This window comes from Oncorhynchus gorbuscha, linkage group LG26 (genome assembly GCF_021184085.1).
Source record: "Oncorhynchus gorbuscha isolate QuinsamMale2020 ecotype Even-year linkage group LG26, OgorEven_v1.0, whole genome shotgun sequence".
NCBI classification, from domain to species: Eukaryota; Metazoa; Chordata; class Actinopteri; order Salmoniformes; family Salmonidae; genus Oncorhynchus; species Oncorhynchus gorbuscha.
This window is the reverse complement of record NC_060198.1, coordinates 27,703,362-27,724,212: the sequence shown is the minus strand read 5'-3', so window position 1 is coordinate 27,724,212 and position 20,851 is coordinate 27,703,362. Positions and strand designations below refer to the sequence as shown.

General features: G+C 47.1%; 1 protein-coding gene across 1 annotated transcript in view; it reads left to right on the top strand.

Moving 5' to 3' along the window:
- The window catches only part of znf385c (zinc finger protein 385C), a 230,562-nt gene that overhangs the window by 94,052 nt on the left and 115,659 nt on the right, over window positions 1-20,851 (top strand). Inside the window, exon 2 of the mRNA XM_046331341.1 lies at window positions 6,621-6,962. Within this exon, the coding sequence (XP_046187297.1) occupies window positions 6,621-6,962 (342 nt within the window). The remainder of the gene's footprint in view (window positions 1-6,620; window positions 6,963-20,851) is intronic.

Sequence of the window (20,851 nt, the reverse complement as noted above, 5' to 3'; positions counted from 1 at the left end):
ACACACACTCACATACAGTTTAAAACGTACTCAAATACAAAGGCACACAAAAGCCACAGCTCTCCTGAGGGCTTGTATACCGGTGCCGGAGACTTCTATCAGTCTGAGAGAGGTAGAGAGCGAGGGAGGAATAGACAGAGAGAGAGAGGAGGAGGAGGAAAGAAAGGTAACTGCTTGGCTGGCTGAGTGCGTGGTTAGAATTCCTAATGAAAATGTGTGTGAGTTTGACTGAGGAGCAGGCACCACCAGCAACAGACCTAGGGTACAGTGCCCTGCTCTGTGGCCCAGCCAGAGAGACTGATCCTGGGGGAGAGTGGGGACAGAGCCTCAGCCTGTCTGGTGGTAACAAGATATTCTCCCTAACAGGCTGGTGATCATCATGGTGTCTCAGTTGATCCAAGTAGTGGGCTGTGATTGGTGAATGATGTAGAAGTGGGTAATGAGATAGATTGTTTTCCAGATTAGAGTGGAAGTTTTCACACACAGACGCGTGCATGCACACACACACACACACGCACGCACGCACGCACGCACGCACGCACGCACGCACGCACGCACGCACGCACGCACACACACACACACACACACACACACACACACACACACACACACACACACACACACACACACACACACACACACACACTGGCTGAGCAAATGTGAGCGGCCCGACTTTCACTGAGCCAAATGACATCTGTAATATTGACTGCTTTTATATTGGCTTTGGGTTGCCAGGCAACAAACACAAACAGATTTTATCTGTCCCACTTCCCAAATGTCCTCTGGCATTAACATGAGTCTTTCTCTTTCAACAAGGACCGAACAGAGTTACATGTGATAATTATGACTATGCTCATTAGAGGAGCGTATGCTTGGCTTTCCAGTGTTACACCGGGAGACCACCGAGACTGCAGACATCACACACCTCAGGCTTGTTACAGACGAGCTGGAATGACAACACGGCTAAACACCCCCAAACAGGGAAACAGATCCCAATCAAAGGTGTCATCACGTGCTTCACTAAGGCAGTTATTTATCTTAGAACTTGTCCTTGTGGTAAAAAATGATGTGGGTAAAACAAAGCGCGAATTAAAAGAACGTATCTCGGAGCATCGGAGCACCATTAGGGGCAAATACTCGACTTACCCAGTTGCGGCCCACTTTCTGGAAGAAAACCACTCGATTTCGTCTCTAAGTTATATTGGCATCGTACATCTGCCTCCCTAGGAAAGGGGGTAACCTCGACAATTTTTTTTGTTAAAAACGAGAGGCTGCCTGGATCTTTAACTTAAAGACCCTCACTCCCTTCAGTCTCAACATAGACTTTGATCTGAAGCCATTCTTGTGATCATTGTGATTTTTCCATTGTAAATGATTGTAGGTTTATGTAGCCAAATTGTATCTGTGATCGTACACTATCCATTTATGTGTTTTGTATGCTATTTTAATATGATAATTAACCAATTAACCAATAACCAATTCTCATATTAAAATAGCATACAGAAAACATGAATGGATAGTGTACGATCACAGATGCAATTTGGCTGATATCATTGGTTAATTCCGGCCATGATTACAGGCATCTGTGTGCCCTTTTCACACTCTATTAATGAGTCGCCTCGCAGTGTTTGTCATTATACCCTGATGTAGACAGCTTGTCTGTCGAAACGTTGGACATAAATATTTTTGCATCTGAGCTCCTAGTGTGCGACTCTTTTATTTTTTAAGTGTTCCACTCCGCTAGCCAGCACCTCGCCTAAATAGCTGTGCATTTCTTTCGCCTCTAAATTAACACGCCTAATGATTACCACTGCCTTTTTAGTCTGTCTAACAATCTCTCTCTCCTTCTCGTCCTCTGTCTCTCTGTCTTTTTCTCTCTCTGTGCCTTTCTCTCTATTCTTCGTTCTTTCTCTCTCTCTGTCTTTTTCTCTCTCTCTCTGTCTTTCTCTCTCTGTCCCTTTCTCTCTCTGTCTCTCTCTCTCTGTCTTTCTCTCTCTGTCCCTTTCTCTCTCTCTCTCTCTCTCTCTCTCTCTCTCTCTCTCTCTCTCTCTCTCTGTCTCTCTCTCTCTCTCTGTCTCTCTCTCTGTCCCTTTCTCTCTCTCTCTCTCTCTCTCTGTCCCTTTCTTTCTCTCTGTGTCCCACCGCAGCGTCACCTACTCAGCTGTATTTAAATCTCCTCCTTAAACGTCACACGTGTCTCTGGTTATTATCTGGCTCTAGTCTAATGCTAAATGTCAACTATTGACATGGCTGGTAGAGAATGGGAGACAGGCAGGTGGGGTGGCAGGGTGCTTATGTTTCTCATGCTGATATGACTCTTGCATGCAAGCGTGTGTGGGGGGTTGGGAGTGGGGGTGGGGGCGCGTTTGTGAGGTGGGTGAGGTGTGTGTGGAGGGGGTGGGGGTGGGGGCGCGTGTGTGAGGGGGGTGGGGTGTGAGTGTGAGGGGGTGGGGGCGCGTGTGTGAGGGGGGTGGGGTGTGTGTGTGAGGGGGTGGGGGTGCATTTGTGAGGGGGGTGGGGATGCGTGTGTGAGGGTGGTGGGGGTGCGTGTCTGAGGGTGGTGGGGGTGCATGTGTGTGTCTCTGCAGGCAGGAATTGTTGTTTTTATTTGCAGTTGAAGTCACCCTAAGTGTTTTTGGCAAAGGGGGTGCGTCTGGCTTGTTGTTTTTGGCGGTGTCTGAATGGATGTGTTTGTTTGTGATGTTTGCTGAATTGTATACTACTTACTACTCAGTCATGCAGATGCAAAGTGGAGGTCAAACGTTTCTATTTGTGAGAGCGTGTGTTCTGTAGTAGGGAGTGTGTGTTCACCATGTTCTCCGTGCTCTCTGCTCTCCTCTGGGTAATTTAAGAGGCGCTGACATGCCTCCTGTGTTTGTGTGGGTCTACTTGGGGGCCGGGTTTTGATTGCACCAGGCAGGACTCCATGCCCAGAGAGGGGAGCCTTGGGCTGGATGTGGGGAGGCCTGCTCCTCCTTCTCCAGGATGGTAGTATTTCAGGCTCACTGGACAGCAGGGACAGGCTCGTAAGTAGAGGTTTAATTTCTGAGCCGCTATGCCGGGTGAGCCCGGGTCATTCAGCGAGAGATCAGCTTCGTGATTGATGATCCCCAGTGCCGGGGGGCATGCCACAAAGCGGAAGCAGGGTACATGTCAAGGCTGGCACTGCCCGCTCTCCCCCTTGGTTCCCCCTGCCACCCTCTGCCCCTCTCAGCCAGCATTCATCCCTCTGTACACAGCCGGCGCTACTGCCTCACGCTGCATAGGGCTGCAGTAAGAACATCTTCAGGCCTCTCCCGCCTAATACCTCACACTGAAACATATACCTTTGGTCCTTGAGGGCCACCACCCAGTAGGTTATTTTCAGGGGCCACAGATTGGGTTAGAGCTGCCGTCTAACATTCAGCTGTTGGAGGTGTTCAGTGTTCAGGCACTTGTCTTAATGCTCCTATTCTTGTTACATGGTCATGTTAGCAGGAATAGATGGTGTGGGAAAGACTACTGTACCATGTGCTTATGAATGAGTAATGTATAGCTTTTTGAAGTACTTTTTTTCAATGAGCTGGAGTGAGGGATGCTTGGTCGTTGGCAGGGGGTGGTTGGGTCGTGTGGTGTAAGGACCACAGAGATCTCTTTATTGGCTGCCTGGAATGGGCAGTGCTCAAAGCGTTTTGACAAAACACATCTGATGGAGCCTTTGAGTGCTCCCAGAATGGCAATGTGAATAGCAGCTTTCATACCTCCTCTAACGTGTGTGTGTGTGTGTGTGTGTGTGTGTGTGTGTGTGTGTGTGTGTGTGTGTGTGTGTGTGTGTGTGTGTGTGTGTGTGTGTGTGTGTGTGTGTGTGTGTGTGTGTGTGTGTGTGTGTGTGTGTGTGTGTGTGTGTGTGTGTGTGTGTGTGTGTGTGTGTGTACCAGTGTGTGTGTACCAGTGTGTGTACCAGTGTGTGTGTGTGTGTGTACCAGTGTGTGTGTGTGTACCAGTGTGTGTGTACCAGTGTGTGTGTGTACCAGTGTGTGTGTGTACCAGTGTGTGTGTGTGTACCAGTGTGTGTGTGTGTGTGTGTGTGTGTGTGTACCAGTGTGTGTGTGTGTGTGTGTGTGTGTACCAGTGTGTGTGTGTGTGTGTGTGTGTGTGTGTGTGTGTGTGTGTGTGTGTGTGTGTGTGTGTGTGTGTGTGTGTGTGTGTGTGTGTGTGTGTGTGTGTGTGTGTGTGTGTGTGTGTGTGTGTGTGTGTGTGTGTGTGTGTACCAGTGTGTGTGTGTGTGTACCAGTGTGTGTGTGTGTGTACCAGTGTGTGTGTGTACCAGTGTGTGTGTGTGTGTACCAGTGTGTGTGTGTGTGTACCAGTGTGTGTGTGTGTGTCTGTGTGTGTGTGTGTGTGTTCGTGTGTGTGTGGGGGGTTTAGAGTTTTAACTGCGTGTGTGTCTCCAGGGTTTGGGTGTGTGTGTGTGAGTGGTTTGTGTGTATCCAGTACGTAAATAAATCGTAGGCAAAAGGCTTTCAGGGGGCTTTTCACATGTTGACGTCTCAATCCATCACAGGGATTCTATAGAGCCTTTTCATGTATTTACGGCAGGAGAGAGTAGGAGGGGAGGGAATCAACAAACACAGATCTTTTCTCTCTCTGTGTGGATCTAGTCTGACGGAGAGAACCCCCCCCCCCCCCCACACGTGTACAGTAAGTGTTGAGACGTGTTCAGGCAGCCTTTTTAAATCACATAGCATGTGTTAGTGAAGAATTACATCATAAAAACCTAAAGCCAGAAGGGTTCGCACACACTTCACAAGACAGTTTGTGTTCTATTTGTGTAACTATAGTCTGCACTGGTCTTACAAATACCCCAGACTTCACTCATACAGGGCCAGTTGTACCAATACTTACTACCTCTGCTAAGTTTACACCTGCTATTTTTAACAGGGAACGGATTACAGGAAAACTATGCAAAACGTGTCCCACTGGGCACAGTCAGGTCAACGTCTAGTTTTGATTTACATTTGGTTGAGTTGTCAAGTAAAGTGAATTCAATGTGTAATCAACCAACATTTCTACCCTGCCATTGGATTTAGGTTAAAAGGTTAAACATTTGTTGAAAAAAATATGAAATTCCCTTACGTTAATTACTTTTTGCAAATCAATCAGCTAACACAGCAAGCAGGCGTGTAGTCACTCTGAGTGAATCAGCTTGATTGATAGATAGCACAGCACGCTCCTCAGAGAGTAGCACTCTGTCTCCCCCCAGTGGTGCCATACTGATCTGCACGGCCTCCTATGTTGTTATACAATCTATGATTAGTAGGGGATTGGGTCGTCCATAGGTAATGAGTGTTCATGTGAGTGTGTATGGGTGTCTGTGTGTACAGTAGGTCATTGCATGTATGTGCGAGTGTGTTTTCGTGTGTTTCATGTGCGTGTTCATGTGTTTGCACACGTGGGTGTGTTGTGTGTCCATGTGTACAGTGTCTGCGTGTGGTGATGTACACTGAGTGGACAAAACATTAAGAGCACCACCTTTTTGCCCTCAGAGCAGAATTAATTTGTCCGGCCATGGACTCTACAAGGTGTTGAAAGGGTTCCACAGGGATGCTGGCCATACCATGGGGGATGCCGTGTTGACTCCAATGCTTCCTACAGTTGTGTGAGGTTGGCTGGATGTCCGTTAGGCGTTGCGCCATTATTGATACACACGGGAAACTGTTCAGTGTGAAAAACCCAGCAGCGTTGCAGTCCTTGACACGCTCAAACCGGTGCGCCTGTCATCTACTACCATACCCCGTTCAAAGGCACTTAAATATTTTTCAATTCCTCATTCACCATCTGAATGGCACACACACACACACACACACACACAATCCATGTCTCAATTGCCTCAAGGCTTAGAAATCCTTCTTTAACTTGTCTCCTCCTCTTCATCTACACTGATTTGAAGTGGATTTAACAAGAGACGACAATAAGGGATCATAGCCTTCACCTGGATTCACCTGGTCAGTCTGTGTCATGGAAAGCGCAGGAGTTCTTAATGTTTTGTATAGTCCGTGTATGTCTCTGTGAGGGTGTGTGTGTGTACTGACAGCCAGGGCTTTACTTCAGGCAGGCCCAGGATCAGATCCCTCACGCACCTACCCTGAACCATCTGAATCAGGGTTCTTTTTGCGACCCTGTCTTTTATGGGCTATTGGCTTTAACAGGGGGGCTTCGTGCAGAGGCACGGAGGGCAGGGGATATCATATGGTGATGGCTCCATTGTTCCCAGCACACGTCCTGCTCTAACACACCGTCATATCACTGTGATACTGGGCACCTCCGACTCACAGAGCACTGCCTCTCTAATCCACTGGCCCTGATCCTTCACCTCTGACCTCTTACCCCCGCTGGTCTGTTCTCGATGCCTTCTCTCTCTCTCGTCCTTTCTGTTCTGTCTCGCCTCTATCCCTTTTCTTTCTCCTCCCCTCTCTTTCCACATGTCTGTTCTCTCTCTTCCCTCCCCTCGTCACTCTCCTCTTCCCTGCAACTCTTCACCGTGTCATCGCAGTAAATGAGAATGTGTTCCCCGTCAAGTTTACCTGTCAAAAGAAAGGTTAATGGCACCATAAATAACACATCCCTCTCTCCTCTCTCAGGAAGGAAGCGTCCGTTCAGCCCACCCTCAGTGTTAGAGATGGAGGAGGACAGGAGCGAGTTAGGAGTGGGGATGGGGTTGACTGTGGACAGCGAGGTGTGCTGTGACCCCCAGGAGGAGGGTGTAGTCCTGGGGGAGCAGCCAGGTCCAGTTGGGGGCGCCCTGCCCTCCTCTGACCACAGCAGGCCCAAGAGGGAGAGGAAGCAGCGCAGTTATACACTGTGTGACGTGTGTAACATCCAGCTCAACTCCCCAGCCCAGGCCCAGATACACTACAACGGCAAGTCTCACCAGAAGAGACTCAAACAGATGAGCAACGGGAAGGTCCAGCACGGCAACACAGGTAGGACACCCCACCCACTTTCTGCGCTACTCTGCAGCTGGACCCTATTCTAACCCCTACACTGTTTGAAAAAAAGGCTTGCAAAAGGGTTCTGCGGCTGTCCCCATAGGATAACTCGTTTCAGTTCCAGGTAGAACCCTTTGTGGTTCCAGGTAGAACTCTTTTGGGTTCTATGTATAACCCCCTGTGGAAAGGTTCTTCAAAGGGTTCTCCTATGGGCACAGCCAAAGAACAGTTTTTGATTCAGGATAGAAAAGCGTTTTCTGTGAGTGTATAGAACTCTGCTCTTCTATAACACTCTGAGGCGGCTCACCTCTATACTCCCTTACCACTTTGTGGCAAAGTGTGAATATGAGTTCTACCCCCCAATGACACATCAAGCTGCATTATATAACCTAGTGAGGTGCATCGGTACTCTGTTGTACGTGTTTCATCATACGTTCAGCATTTTTCCAAGAGGACGCTGTGATAATGAGTATGACAAGTGAACATGGAGAGCTGCTACAGATGTAGGATCTTAATCTGATCGCCCTGTTGCAGGAGGACTTTGTATTTCAGGGTTAAAAAGGTTTCTGAAGTTGGTCATTCCCACACTGGATTTTCAGACATGACTTTCCTTCTTTAAAAAAAATACAAATAAAATATCAACCGCTGCAAAAATGTTGATGAATTATAATCCACATAATCATTCACATTTCCTGTTGCTGCAGGATAATTTCCCTGCTGTAGCAAACTGGCTCAACCTGTATAGCTGTGTTGTGCCATGGCTCTCAGTACAGGAGTACTAGTGTGGTTTAGAAGAGTGTATGGAAGTGTGTATAGTGTAGACGTGTGCATGGTGCCTTTTAGTCTTCCCTAGCCTGAGGCTGGACACGAGGGAGGAGAACAAAGCTGAGTTAAGTCATTAATTGGCTGACTAATTTATTGGCGGTTATTTTAGATCATTCTGGTTCCTGCTCGCTCCGGGGTAGCTACAGCAGTGGCTGCAGTGGAGGTGCAGGTTTTCCCCGTAGATTTGAATATATAGTGAAACTGGCTACATGTTCAGAGGTGAGTCCTTTCTGTCTCCCACTCTCTCTTTACTTGTGACCCTCCTACGCAGCTCGAAAACACTCTGACAAACCTGGAGAATCTGCTCTCAAACACTCATCACTCACTCTTGAATACTCTATCTCTCTCTCTCTCTCTCTCTCTCTCTCTCTCTCTCTCTCTCTCTCTCTCTCTCTCTCTCTCTCTCTCTCTCTCTCTCTCTCTCTCTCTCTCTCTCTCTCTCTCTCTCTCTCTCTCACACACACACACACACACACACACGCACATGCACACACACACATCTTCGCATGAAAACTATTCTGACCCACTTCAGGTGCAGAAATCTCGTACAAACAGCACATAATTACATAGCAACGGAGAGCACAGCAACGCTTGCCATGGCCACAGATTATTTGGCCCTGATTGGCTGCTGGCAGGCTGCTGGCAGGCTGCTGTAGGCATGGTGGTGCATTGTGCTTCTACTCCAGCCCTGTAGGGGGCAGCAGTGGGGCCAGACCGCCCTTGAGATTGCCTGGGGAACCATGGTACATCTGACTCAGCACTACAGGAAGGTACACAAATAGTCAATAGTCACCCGCTTAGGTCGTTCAGATAACTGGCTTTGGCAGTTAGTATACATCTGTGATGGCTGTGTGTAAACACAGTGTAACAGCAGTAATCTGGAAAGTAGAGAGATCACGATGCACACATACAAACATAACACCACTCCTCCTCTCTTCTCCCGTCTCTCTCTTACTCTCACTCTCTCCCTTCCCCTCTCACCCTCCCTTCAACCTCCCTCTCTCCTCTCCCCCTCTCTCTCTCACCCTCCACCTTCCCTCTCTCCCTCTTCGCTCTCTGGAGTCACACAAGGAATAGTTGGCTTAGTAATGCAGCCATGCTGCCTGCAGGTGTGTTGCTCATGTGGGCTTCCTTCTTTGCAGTCCTCCCAACCATCCTCCTTTCCCTTTCCTGATTGCTTCATTGCTTCAGTGAGCCAGCACGCAGAGCCCAGCCCAGCCCAGTGCCTTGTGGCCAGTCAGTCTTTAAGAAGGATGGGCAGAATGAGGCCTGACGTGGCCACTGACCGTCACTGTCTAAAACCTGGGTCAGCTAGGGCATTGTCCCCAGCACCCTGGCACAGCTCCGGCAGCGGAGAGAGATGGGGAGAGAGAGAGAGAGAGAGAGAGAGAGAGAGAGAGAGAGAGAGAGAGAGAGAGAGAGAGAGAGAGAGAGAGAGAGAGAGAGAGAGAGAGAGAGAGAGAGAGAGAGAGAGAGAGAGAGAGAGAGAGAGAGAGAGAGAGAGAGAGAGAGAGAGAGAGAGAGAGAGAGAGAGAGAGAGAGAGAGAGAGAGAGAGAGAGAGAGAGAAGGGGAGGGAGTGTGTGAGTGTGTGTGGTGTACGGTGCAGATTCCCTCTGACACACAGTCACAATCATGCAGCCTTATCTGTGCTCACCTTCTGCTGACTCCCACAGGCCCACGGCCTCAGCTCACACACACACACACACACACACACACACACACACACACACACACACACACACACACACACACACACACACACACACACACACACACACACACACACACACACACACACACACACACACACACACACACACACACATTGCAAACATGTGTGGATCATTGCAATCTGTGTGGATGTTGAAGGGTGCGTGATCTGTGTTTACAGTATGTAAATGTATATTCCTGTGTGTTTTTGTGTGTGTTTGTTTGTTTGTGTGTGTGTGCGTGCGTGCGTTTGTGTGTGTGCCTCCGAAAGAATCCTCTCCATGTCAGCTTGTGTTACCCTTCCTCTCTGCCTCACTGAACTGACAGAGGGCCCAGGGTTTTCTGCTCTCTCTCTCTCTCTCTCTCTCTCTCTCTCTCTCTCTCTCTCTCTCTCTCTCTCTCTCTCTCTCTCTCTCTCTCTCTCTCTCTCACAGGGTGATGGGCAACCACAGTGAATCTAAAAAGGCTTTAATTTCAGTTTCAGCTGTATTTGATGATACAACTTTACTTAGCGTGTTCAGGAATAATGCATTGTTAGTTGTTATAATCATGTATAAGCCCCTACTGTGCCTTCTAAATCAACTGAAATGTCTTATTTCTTTCCGTGTTATTTTGCTTTACATAGTCTACTATACTTTTTACATTCCGTAGTCCTTTTGTGGTCATTTCCTGGTCATTTCCAAACCTCTTCAAACTACTCCTATAACAAAATAACAACTGAGAAACACATGATGCGAAAACAAGTATTATTTATTAGAATATATGCTATTGTATTATTTGGAATGCAGATGAACAATGTCCTGTATGGGCACGTTATTCCTGTATGGGTACGTTATTCCTGTATGGGCACGTTATTCCTGTATGGGCACGTTATTCCTGTATGGGCACGTTATTCCTGTATGGGCACGTTATTCCTGTATGGGCATGTTATTCCTGTATGGGCACGTTATTCCTGTATGGGTATGTTATTCCTGTATGGGTATGTTATTCCTGTATGGGCATGTTATTCCTGTATGGGTACGTTATTCCTGTATGGGTACGTTATTCCTGTATGGGTATGTTATTCCTGTATGGGTATGTTATTCCTGTATGGGCATGTTATTCCTGTATGGGTACGTTATTCCTGTATGGGCACGTTATTCAGTGTTTCCCCTTGTTGGACCGGCGGCGGCGGCGGGCTCTCTTCTTAGTTGAACCACGGGGGGTCACCCACACGGCAGCTACTTGAGCATCTTTACAGCCATCTATCTCCCTCTCAGCTCCTCTCTCCTTGTGTTCATCTCCATGGAGCTCGAATGCAGCCATTATCTATGGAAATAAAATAAACCTAAACAAATACATATTTTCATTCGTGTTCCAAGGTGAAATGTATTGATAACATTGTGGTGTTTTCTTAAGTATTTATAGTGGCATGTACAGTAAGTAAAATGTCAGCAGTATATATGACTGCATTGGGTAAATGTCACTATTTGGACCTAGTCTAATGTTGTTCCTAAAGCCTTTCTCAGACCCCCCCATACCCTTAATCTTTCCTTCACATCACATTACCTGCAGTAGTCCTCGGACACTGCTGGTGAGCAGCAGGCCCACGCCGTACAACCAGCAGCCAAGAGCCAGAACCGTGCAGCCTGCAGCCTCTATCCTCCTCTCCTCTGCCCCATTAATCACGTCCACCATCTTCTTCCACACAAGGTCACCCGCTCCCGCTCTCTCCCTACTCCTGGGCTCAGCTACTCGGGTGCGAGGCGTTCCGATGCTGGCCGTAGAACCACTGGTTGTCTCGGGCAAAGCACTAACGTCTCTGTATTTCTGGTCAATACTGTTTCTGGTCTGGGTGGTGGTGGCCTTGTCCGAGCCACAATGGCCCACAGGGCAGGAGCCCATCTCCTGTTTCTGTAGCTTGAGGCAGCTTGATGTATCCCCCTGGATAGGACACAAGTCTGTCGCAGGGCCTTAACCCTAAACCGTCTCCTTAATGTGTGCCAAGCTGAGAGGCATCGATGCCCATTTTCAGAGTCTTTGGTAGGACTCGACCGTGGATAAACCACCCGACCTTCCAATCTCAGGGCGGACACTCTAACGACAAGGCCACTGAGTCGGTTAGTGCTGTTTGTAGCTACCCGGGTAGCAGTGGGTTCCAAGTTGACCATAACACAAGCCTCTCCGGTGCACTTGTACAAGCTGTGTCCTGTGGTCTCGCTGGTGTTCTGTTTGGTCCAGGGTTGTTGATGGAGGTTGATGGTGCTGGTGTTCTGCTTGGTCCAGGGTTGTTGATGGAGGTTGATGGTGCTGGTGTTCTGTTTGGTCCAGGGTTGTTGATGGAGGTTGATGGTGCTGGTGTTCTGTTTGGTCCAGGGTTGTTGATGGAGGTTGATGGTGCTGGTGTTCTGTTTGGTCCAGGGTTGTTGATGGAGGTTGATGGTGCTGGTGTTCTGTTTGGTCCAGGGTTGTTGATGGAGGTTGATGGTGCTGGTGTTCTGTTTGGTCCAGGGTTGTTGATGGAGGTTGATGGTGCTGGTGTTCTGTTTGGTCCAGGGTTGTTGATGGAGGTTGATGGTGCTGGTGTTCTGTTTGGTCCAGGGTTGTTGATGGAGGTTGATGGTGCTGGTGTTCTGTTTGGTCCAGGGTTGTTGATGGAGGTTGATGGTGCTGGTGTTCTGTTTGGTCCAGGGTTGTTGATGGAGGTTGATGGTGCTGGTGTTCTGTTTGGTCCAGGGTTGTTGATGGAGGTTGATGGTGCTGGTGTTCAGGTCAATGTGAGGCGTGCTGGCCCACTGCCTAATGCCGATGGGGGGCATCAGGGCGTCCCGAAAAACCGTGCCATCCAGATGTTGTAATGCCAAGATTACATGGACCAACAAATGAATGCTGATAGAGTTCAAAGCCATCTCTCAATCAGCGAACTGTCTGAGCAAATTCAAAAAGCAACTACTCTCTACAGCGATAGGCGAGTTGTGGTGTTCAGAATGTTTGTTGTGCCATAGTGGTCTATGATGTCACAGAGGGCAGCCAGCATGTTACCTAGGTTGAAGATAACTAGCATGTCAGCCCCACCCTCCTTTATGACATCATTGCGATATCGATGCGGTAAAAAGGTCAATCGAACTCAACCAATCAAAGGAATGGTAGAGCACGGCGCTTGCAGCGCCAGGGATATGGGTTCGAATTCCTACGGGGGACGAGTACGGGGGGAAAAAACTGTGGAAACGAATGCACTCACTACTGTAAGTCGCTCTCGGCAAGATTGTCTGCTGAATGACTATAATTTAGGCTATTGTTTACATGTGTTTTTCACACTGTGTTGAGGTAAATATCGGAGTATAATGCTTGTATGGATGTCAACCCCAACACAGGGTCATGTCATCGTTCCCAATCAACTGCATTACAGTTCAAAAACGACAGTGATTTCTGTATGCTAGGTATGCTAACCAGTTTACACGAAAGGGAGTTAGCATTAAACAGTCACTTCTTCCATACCAAAAAGGGACAGCTTCTACAGCCAAATATATCCAAATCGGACGTCAGTAACTACGTTGCGGGTCTGTTACAACACGTAAATCATGACGGGTTTGACGAATATCCACTTTGTTGAATTGAATCTGTACTGTAATTGAATCTCTTTGTTGAAAACTCTGGTGTTTCTCATCCTTAAAGCTTATTCTCCATATTCCTTTTCAATGGTGAGCCAACATGTTTTGAGCACTTTTATCTCCAAAACTAGTTTTGTATTGGCTCTCTCTTGTCTCTCTGCAGCAGATATATGGTGAGCAATATGTTTGGAACATCGAATTGCAGTACAATTGCAGTATTGAATTGCAATACATATGGAATCACAATACATATCGTAGGTCCTTGGCAATTCCCAGACCTACTGTTCACCACTGCCCCATAAAGTACCAGCCACCATGGTCTCTATTCGTCTATTGAGGGAGCCAGACCATAATCCCCTCTAATTAGGATCAGCATGACCATCGCCCCACTCAAGGACGGCAGCACCAGCCAGCCAGCGCCTCCCAAAATATTTTGAGAGCTAATTAAAAGGGGCAGGGGGTGTTGGGGACATAGCGCTCCCTTGACGTAGAGTCTGCCGGGGTGGGACGGGTCCACGAACTCGTGGGTGAGATGCATGGTGGGATAGATCATCCTCCTCTTATTTGGGGTGAGGCAGGGAGGGAGGAGGGGGGACAGTGGCTTGGTCTGATTTGACCTGATGTCACTAGAGGGTGTGGCTTGGTCTCATTTGACCTGATGTCACTAGAGGGTGTGGCTTGGTCTCATTTGACCTGATGTCACTAGAGGGTGTGGCTGCTCAGACCACAGTAAAGGCTGTGTCTGTGTCTGTTTACTATTGGTTATTTCCTGCTTGGCATCTCTTTTCATATCTTCGAGCTTTGAGAAAGCATGCTATTGTGGTGTGTGTGTGTGTGTGTGTGTGTGTGTGTGTGTGTGTGTGTGTGTGTGTGTGTGTGTGTGTGTGTGTGTGTGCGTGCGTGCGTGCGTGCGTGCGTGCGTGCGTGCGTGCGTGCGTGCGTGCGTGCGTGAGTGTGTGTGTGTGACGTGCACTCTACCTCTTTCATGGTTCTGATCTTTCTCCTATTTCCACAGCCTCTAGGATAAAGCTTGTTGTTGTGATGTGTGTGTCTGCGTGTGTCTCTTCATGGTCCCTGTCTGTCTGTCTCTATCTCTCTCTCTCACTCTGTTTTAATAAAGCGTGAGGGATTGGATTAAAGGCTGGGATTTTCTGCATGAATGCATTTGCGCATCTGCGTTTTATTTTTGTGCCGCCTCGCCATTTTCCCATTTGATTTCTTCCCTGTGGAGGGAAATGACTTTCCTCGCTCACTGTGCCTTTGGACATGTGTGTGTCATAGTGTGTGCTTGTGTGTGTGTGTGTGGACGTTTGTGCATGTGTCATGTTGTTTGCAGCAGCGTCGAGGCACACCTTAAGCCCCGGCTATCACCACTTGTGGCTAGTCAGTCCCTGATTGGTCCATCTGAAGTGTCTGTCAATCTGTCGGCTGCATACATATCCCTATGCCGTCTGTAGAAGACTCTGGTGAAAGACTATCTCTAATATAATCTCTAATACAGAAACCTTCCCTGTCGCCTCATAGCATATGAAAACACTTTGGCTGTGTAGTCGTTTAGCCGTGCACTCTGTCTCTGCCCCCCTCGCCCTGGGGTTTGGTCTTTCGTGTCCCACCGGTTTAGACTCTGGGAAAAGGTTGTTCCGGATCGGCACACAGGGCCCAGTAAAGCGGGAAAAGTCTGGAACAGGGAGACCGTAGGGAGAGGAGAAGGAATAGACCACCAAACATCTGTCTGTCTGTCTTTACTGTTTACCCATGTCTGTCTGTCTGTCTTTACTGTTTACCCATGTCTGTCTGTCTGTCTTTACTGTTTACCACTGTCTGTCTGTTTGTGTGTCTCTCTTTGTTATTTACCAATGTCTGTCTGTCTGTCTGTCTGTCTGTCTGTCTGTCTGTCTGTCTGTCTGTCTGTCTGTCTGTCTGTCTGTCTGTCTGTCTGTCTGTCTGTCTGTCTGTCTGTCTGTCTGTCTGTCTGTCTGTCTGTCTATTGTTTACCAATGTCTGTCTGTCTGGCTATTGTTTACCAATGTATGTCTGTCTGTCTGTCTATTGTTTACCAATGTCTGTCTGTCTGTCTGTCTGTCTGTCTGTCTGTCTGTCTGTCTGTCTGTCTGTCTGTCTGTCTGTCTGTCTGTCTGTCTGTCTGTCTGTCTGTCTGTTGTTTACCAATGTATGTCTGTCTATTGTTTACCAATGTCTGTCTGTCTGTCTGTCTATTGTTTACCAATGTCTGTCTGTCTGTCTGTCTGTCTGTCTGTCTGTCTGTCTGTCTGTCTGTCTGTCTATTGTTTACCAATGTCTGTCTGTCTGTCTGTCTGTCTGTCTGTCTGTCTGTCTGTCTGTCTGTCTGTCTGTCTGTCTGTCTGTCTGTCTGTCTGTCTGTCTGTCTGTCTGTCTGTTGTTTACCAATGTCTGTCTGTCTGGCTATTGTTTACCAATGTCTGTCTGTCTGTCTGTCTATTGTTTACCAATGTCTGTCTGTCTGTCTGTCTGTCTGTCTGTCTGTCTGTCTGTCTCTGTCTGTCTGTCTGTCTGTCTGTCTGTCTGTCTGTCTGTCTGTCTGTCTGTATGTCTGTCTATTGTTTACCAATGTATTGTTTACCAATGTCTGTCTGTCTGTCTGTCTGTCTGTCTGTCTGTCTGTCTGTCTGTCTGTCTGTCTGTCTGTCTGTCTGTCTGTCTGTCTGTCTGTCTGTCTGTCTGTCTATTGTTTACCAATGTCTGTCTGTCTGTCTATTGTTTACCAATGTCTGTCTGTCTGTCTGTCTGTCTGTCTGTCTGTCTGTCTGTCTGTCTGTCTGTCTGTCTGTCTGTCTGTCTGTCTGTCTGTCTGTCTGTCTGTCTGTCTGTCTGTCTGTCTGTCTGTCTGTCTGTCTGTCTGTCTGTCTGTCTATTGTTTACCAATGTCTGTTTGTCTGGCTATTGTTTACCAATGTATGTCTGTCTGTCTGTCTATTGTTTACCAATGTATGTCTGTCTATTGTTTACCAATGTCTGTCTGTCTGTCTGTCTGTCTGTCTGTCTGTCTGTCTGTCTGTCTGTCTGTCTGTCTGTCTGTCTGTCTGTCTGTCTGTGTCTGTCTGTCTGTCTGTCTGTCTGTCTATTGTTTACCAATGTCTGTCTGTCTGTCTGTCTGTCTGTCTGTCTGTCTGTCTGTCTGTCTGTCTGTCTGTCTGTCTGTCTGTCTGTCTGTCTGTCTGTCTGTCTGTCTGTCTGTCTGTCTGTCTGTCTGTCTGTCTGTCTGTCTGTCTGTCTCATGGAGACTAGGCTGTACTCACTATCTGTTATTATCTAGTATAAATATCCAAAACATATCCAAGGGTTTTGCTGTCACACAGCGCTCTGTCAAATTAATAGAACATTCTGCCACTTTCTTAAATGGCACAGCATATCAATCCCTGCATTTCCTCAGTTCCCTTTTTAATGCATCTTCACTTATCAAACTGACCTGCAGTGTTCAACCATAGAATGATATATATTTGTGTTCAACATCCTGTTACATTCTCTGTTTGTAATGGATGTCTAGTCATCATAACTGCCTTTTCTGTTTGGTTGCACCCCGCTACTGGAGTCCATTAGGAGATGTCCAGCCCTCCACCCCCTCCACCCCAGGCCCTGGGTGAGAAAGTCCAGAGAAAGGTTGTGTTTCTGGGCAGTGCACAGTCTTACTTCCCCCTCTCTCCCTGCAGCATATTGTCCTTACTCCAGGCCCTGGGTGAGAAAGCACAGAGAAAGGCTGTGTTTCTGGGCAGTGCACAGCCTCACTTCCCCCTCTCTCCCTGCAGCATATTGTCCTTACTCCAGGCCCTGGGTGAGAAAGCACAGAGAAAGGCTGTGTTTCTGGGCAGTGCACAGCCTCACTTCCCCCTCTCTCCCTGCAGCATATTATCCTTACTCCAGGCCCTGGGTGAGAAAGCACAGAGAAAGGCTGTGTTTCTGGGCAGTGCACAGCCTCACTTCCCCCTCTCTCCCTGCAGCATATTATCCTTACTCCAGGCCCTGGGTGAGAAAGCATAGAGAAAGGCTGTGTTTCTGGGCAGTGCACAGCCTCACTTCCCCCTCTCTCCCTTCAGCATATTATCTTTACTCCAGGCCCTGGGTGAGAAAGCACAGAGAAAGGCTGTGTTTCTGGGCAGTGCACAGCCTCACTTCCCCCTCTCTCCCTTCAGCATATTATCCTTACTCCAGGCCCTGGGTGAGAAAGCACAGAGAAAGGCTGTGTTTCTGGGCAGTGCACAGCCTCACTTCCCCCTCTCTCCCTGCAGCATATTATCCTTTCTCCAGGCCCCATAATTTGTTTTTCACCTTTATTTAACCAGATAAGTCAATCGAGAACCAATTCTCATTTACAATAATGACCTGGCCAAGAGGCATAACATTGTAACAGTGAACAGGACAACACAACAAGTAAATAGAACACACTATACAGAGGAAATGTACAAATTCGTCAAATTCTCATTGGTCCAAATTTTTTATACATTGAACCTGAAATAGAATACTTGTTATTTGGCCATTGGCCCAGTTTTATTGCAAGGAATTCTAATTGGTCAACCACAGGCAAGGGCTGGGTTATAAAACTACCTCCTGTCTCTTTGTTCTGTGGAGAGAATCACTGACGACAGGGGAGAATGAACATCTACAGTTGAAGTCGGAAGTCTACATACACCTTAGACAAATACATTTAAACAACATTTTTCACAATTCCTGACATTTAATCCAAATAAAAATTCCCTGTCTTAGGTCAGTTAGGATCACCACTTTATTTGAAGAATGTGAAATGTCAGAATAATAGTGGAGAGAATGATTTATTTCAGCTTTTATTTTTTTCATCACATTCCCAGTGGGTCAGAAGTTTACATACACTCAATTAGTATTTGGTAGCATTGCCTTTCAGTTTTTGAACTTGGGTCTGTCATGTTCTGACTTTAGTTCTTTTGTCATGTCTTTGTTTTAGTATGGTCAGGGCGTGAGTTGGGTGGGTTGTCTATGTTCCTTTTTCTATGATTTGGGATTTCTGTGTTTGGCCTGTTATGGTTCTCAATCAGAGGCAGCTGTCATTCGTTGTCCCTGATTGAGAACCATACTTAGGTAGCCTGGTTGTCCCTGATTGAGAACCATACTTAGGTAGCCTGGTTGTCCCTGATTGAGAACCATATTTAGGTAGCCTGGTTGTCCCTGATTGAGAACCATACTTAGGTAGCCTGGTTGTCCCTGATTGAGAACCATACTTAGGTAGCCTGGTTGTCCCTGATTGAGAACCATATTTAGGTAGCCTGGTTGTCCCTGATTGAGAACCATACTTAGGTAGCCTGGTTGTCCCTGATTGAGAACCATATTTAGGTAGCCTGGTTTCACTTTTGAGTTGTGGGTGATTATTTTCCGTGTCAGAGTTTGTTCCACTCGGATCTGTTTCGGTTTTGTTATTTCGCGTTGTCGTTTATTGTTTTGTTCAGTGTTCATTATTCTTATTAAACAAACTGTACACTTACCACGCTGGGCATTGGTCCTCCGATCCTTCCTACTACTCCTCCTCGTCAGAGGAGGACAATCGTTACAGGGTCAAATGTTTCAGGTAGTCTTCCACAAGCTTCCCACAATATATTAGGAGAATTTTGTCCCGTTCCTCCTGACAGAGCTGGTGTAACGGAATCAGGTTTTCTAGGCCTCCTTGCTCGCACACACTTTTTCAGTTCTGCCCACAAATGTTCTATAGGATTGAGGTCAGGGTTTCGTGATGGCCACTCCAGTACCTTGACTCTGTTGTCCTTATGCCATTTTGCCACAACTTTAGAAGTATGCTTGGGGTCATTGTCCATTTGGAAGACCACATTTGCGACCAAGCTTTAACTTCCTGACTGATGTCTTGAGATGTTGCTTCAACATATCCACATAATTTCCCTTTCTCATGATGCCATCTATTTTGTGAAGTGCACCAGTCCCTCCTACAGCAAGGCAACCCCACAACATGATGCTGCCACCACCGTGCTTCACGGTTGGGATGGTGTTCTTTGGATTGCAAGCCTCCCCCTTTTTCCTCCAAACATAATGATGGTCATTTTGACCAGAGGACATTTCTCCAAAAAGTATGATCTTTATCCCCATGTGCAGTTGCAAACCGTAGTCTGGCTTTTTATGGCGGTTTTGCAGCAGTGGCTTCTTCCTTGCTGAGTGGCCTTTCAGGTTATGTTGACGTAGGACTTGTTTTACTGTGGATATAGATACTTTTGTACCTGTTTCCTCCAGCATCTTCACAGGGTCCTTTGCTGTTGTTCTGGGATTGTACGTTCATCTCTAGGAATGCGTCTCCTTCCTGAGCGGTATGACGTCTGCGTGGTCCCATGGTGTTTAAACTTGCGTACTATTGTTTGTACAGATGAACGTGGTACCTTCAGGCATTTGGAAATTGCTCCGAAGGATGAACCAGACTTGTGGAGGTCTTGGCTGATTTCTTTTGATTTTCCCATGATGTCAAGCGAAAAGGCACTGAGTTTGAAGGTAGGTCTTGAAATACATCCACAGGTACACCTCCAATTGACTCAAATGATGTCAATTAGCCTATCAGAAGCTTCTAAAGCCATGACATCATTTTCTGGAATTTTCCAAGCTGTTTAAAGGCACTGTCAGCTTAGTGTATGTAAACGTCTGATCCACTGGAATTGTGATACAATGAATTATAAGTGAAATAATCTGTCTGTATGTCACAACCCGGCCATAGAGAGGTTTTTTATTCTCTATTTTGGTTAGGCCAGGGTGTGACTAGGGTGGGCATTCTATGTTCTTTTTTCTATGCTTTTGGATTTCTTTGTTTTTGGCCGGGTATGGTTCTCAATCAGGGACAGCTGTCTGTCGTTGTCTCTGATTGAGAACCATACTTAGGTAGCTCTTGCCCACATGGGTTTTGTGGGTAGTTGTTTTGTGTTTTGTATCTGTACCAGACAGAACTGTTTCGGTTATTATTTTTGGCATTTTCATATTTAGTGTTCAGTTGCTAATAAATCAATTATGAACACGTACCACGCTGCACCTTCTTCTCTCACCTTCTTCTCTTGAATGCCGTGACACTGTAAACAATTGTTGGAAAAATGACTTGTGTCATGCACAAAGTAGATGTCCTAACCGACTTGCCAAAACTATAGTTTGTTAACAAGAAATTTGTGGAGTGGTTGAAAAACAAGTTTTAATGACTCCAACCTAAGTGTAAACTTCCGACTTCAACTGTACCTCTCGGCATAACACCTCCCCCCCCCTGATTTGCTTTGGGATTTGTGTTTTTGAAGAGTAACATCAACTGCTAACAAAGGCAACACAGCATACTTCGTGATGAGCAGGTACATTGATCCGATAGCATCTGAGGTAATATATTTTTGAAGGAGTGTGGTGGGATGAATGTGTCAACTAAAGACGACCCAGAGTGGCTTATTACCTCTGATAGAGGATAGTAGAGGAGAGAGGTGCTGGGCGGTGGGAGAGGGAGATAGAGGATGATAAAGGGGAAGGGGGGGGGGTGAGTAAAGGACAGGCGGGGAGGCAAATGGATGAGGAAGGGTGAACACGAAAGCCAAATTGAGAGGAAGGGGAGAGAGGTGGTGAGAGGGGAATAAGAGAAAGAGGACTGATTGAGCGAGCGAGGGAGAGAGAGAGAGAGAGAAACACTGCCATTTTCCCAGTGAAAATGGCTGCCCAGTAATGGACACATGATAGATGGCCATTGTAAGTTTGTACTAGCCCAAAGTTCACACACACTTACCATCCGTCAC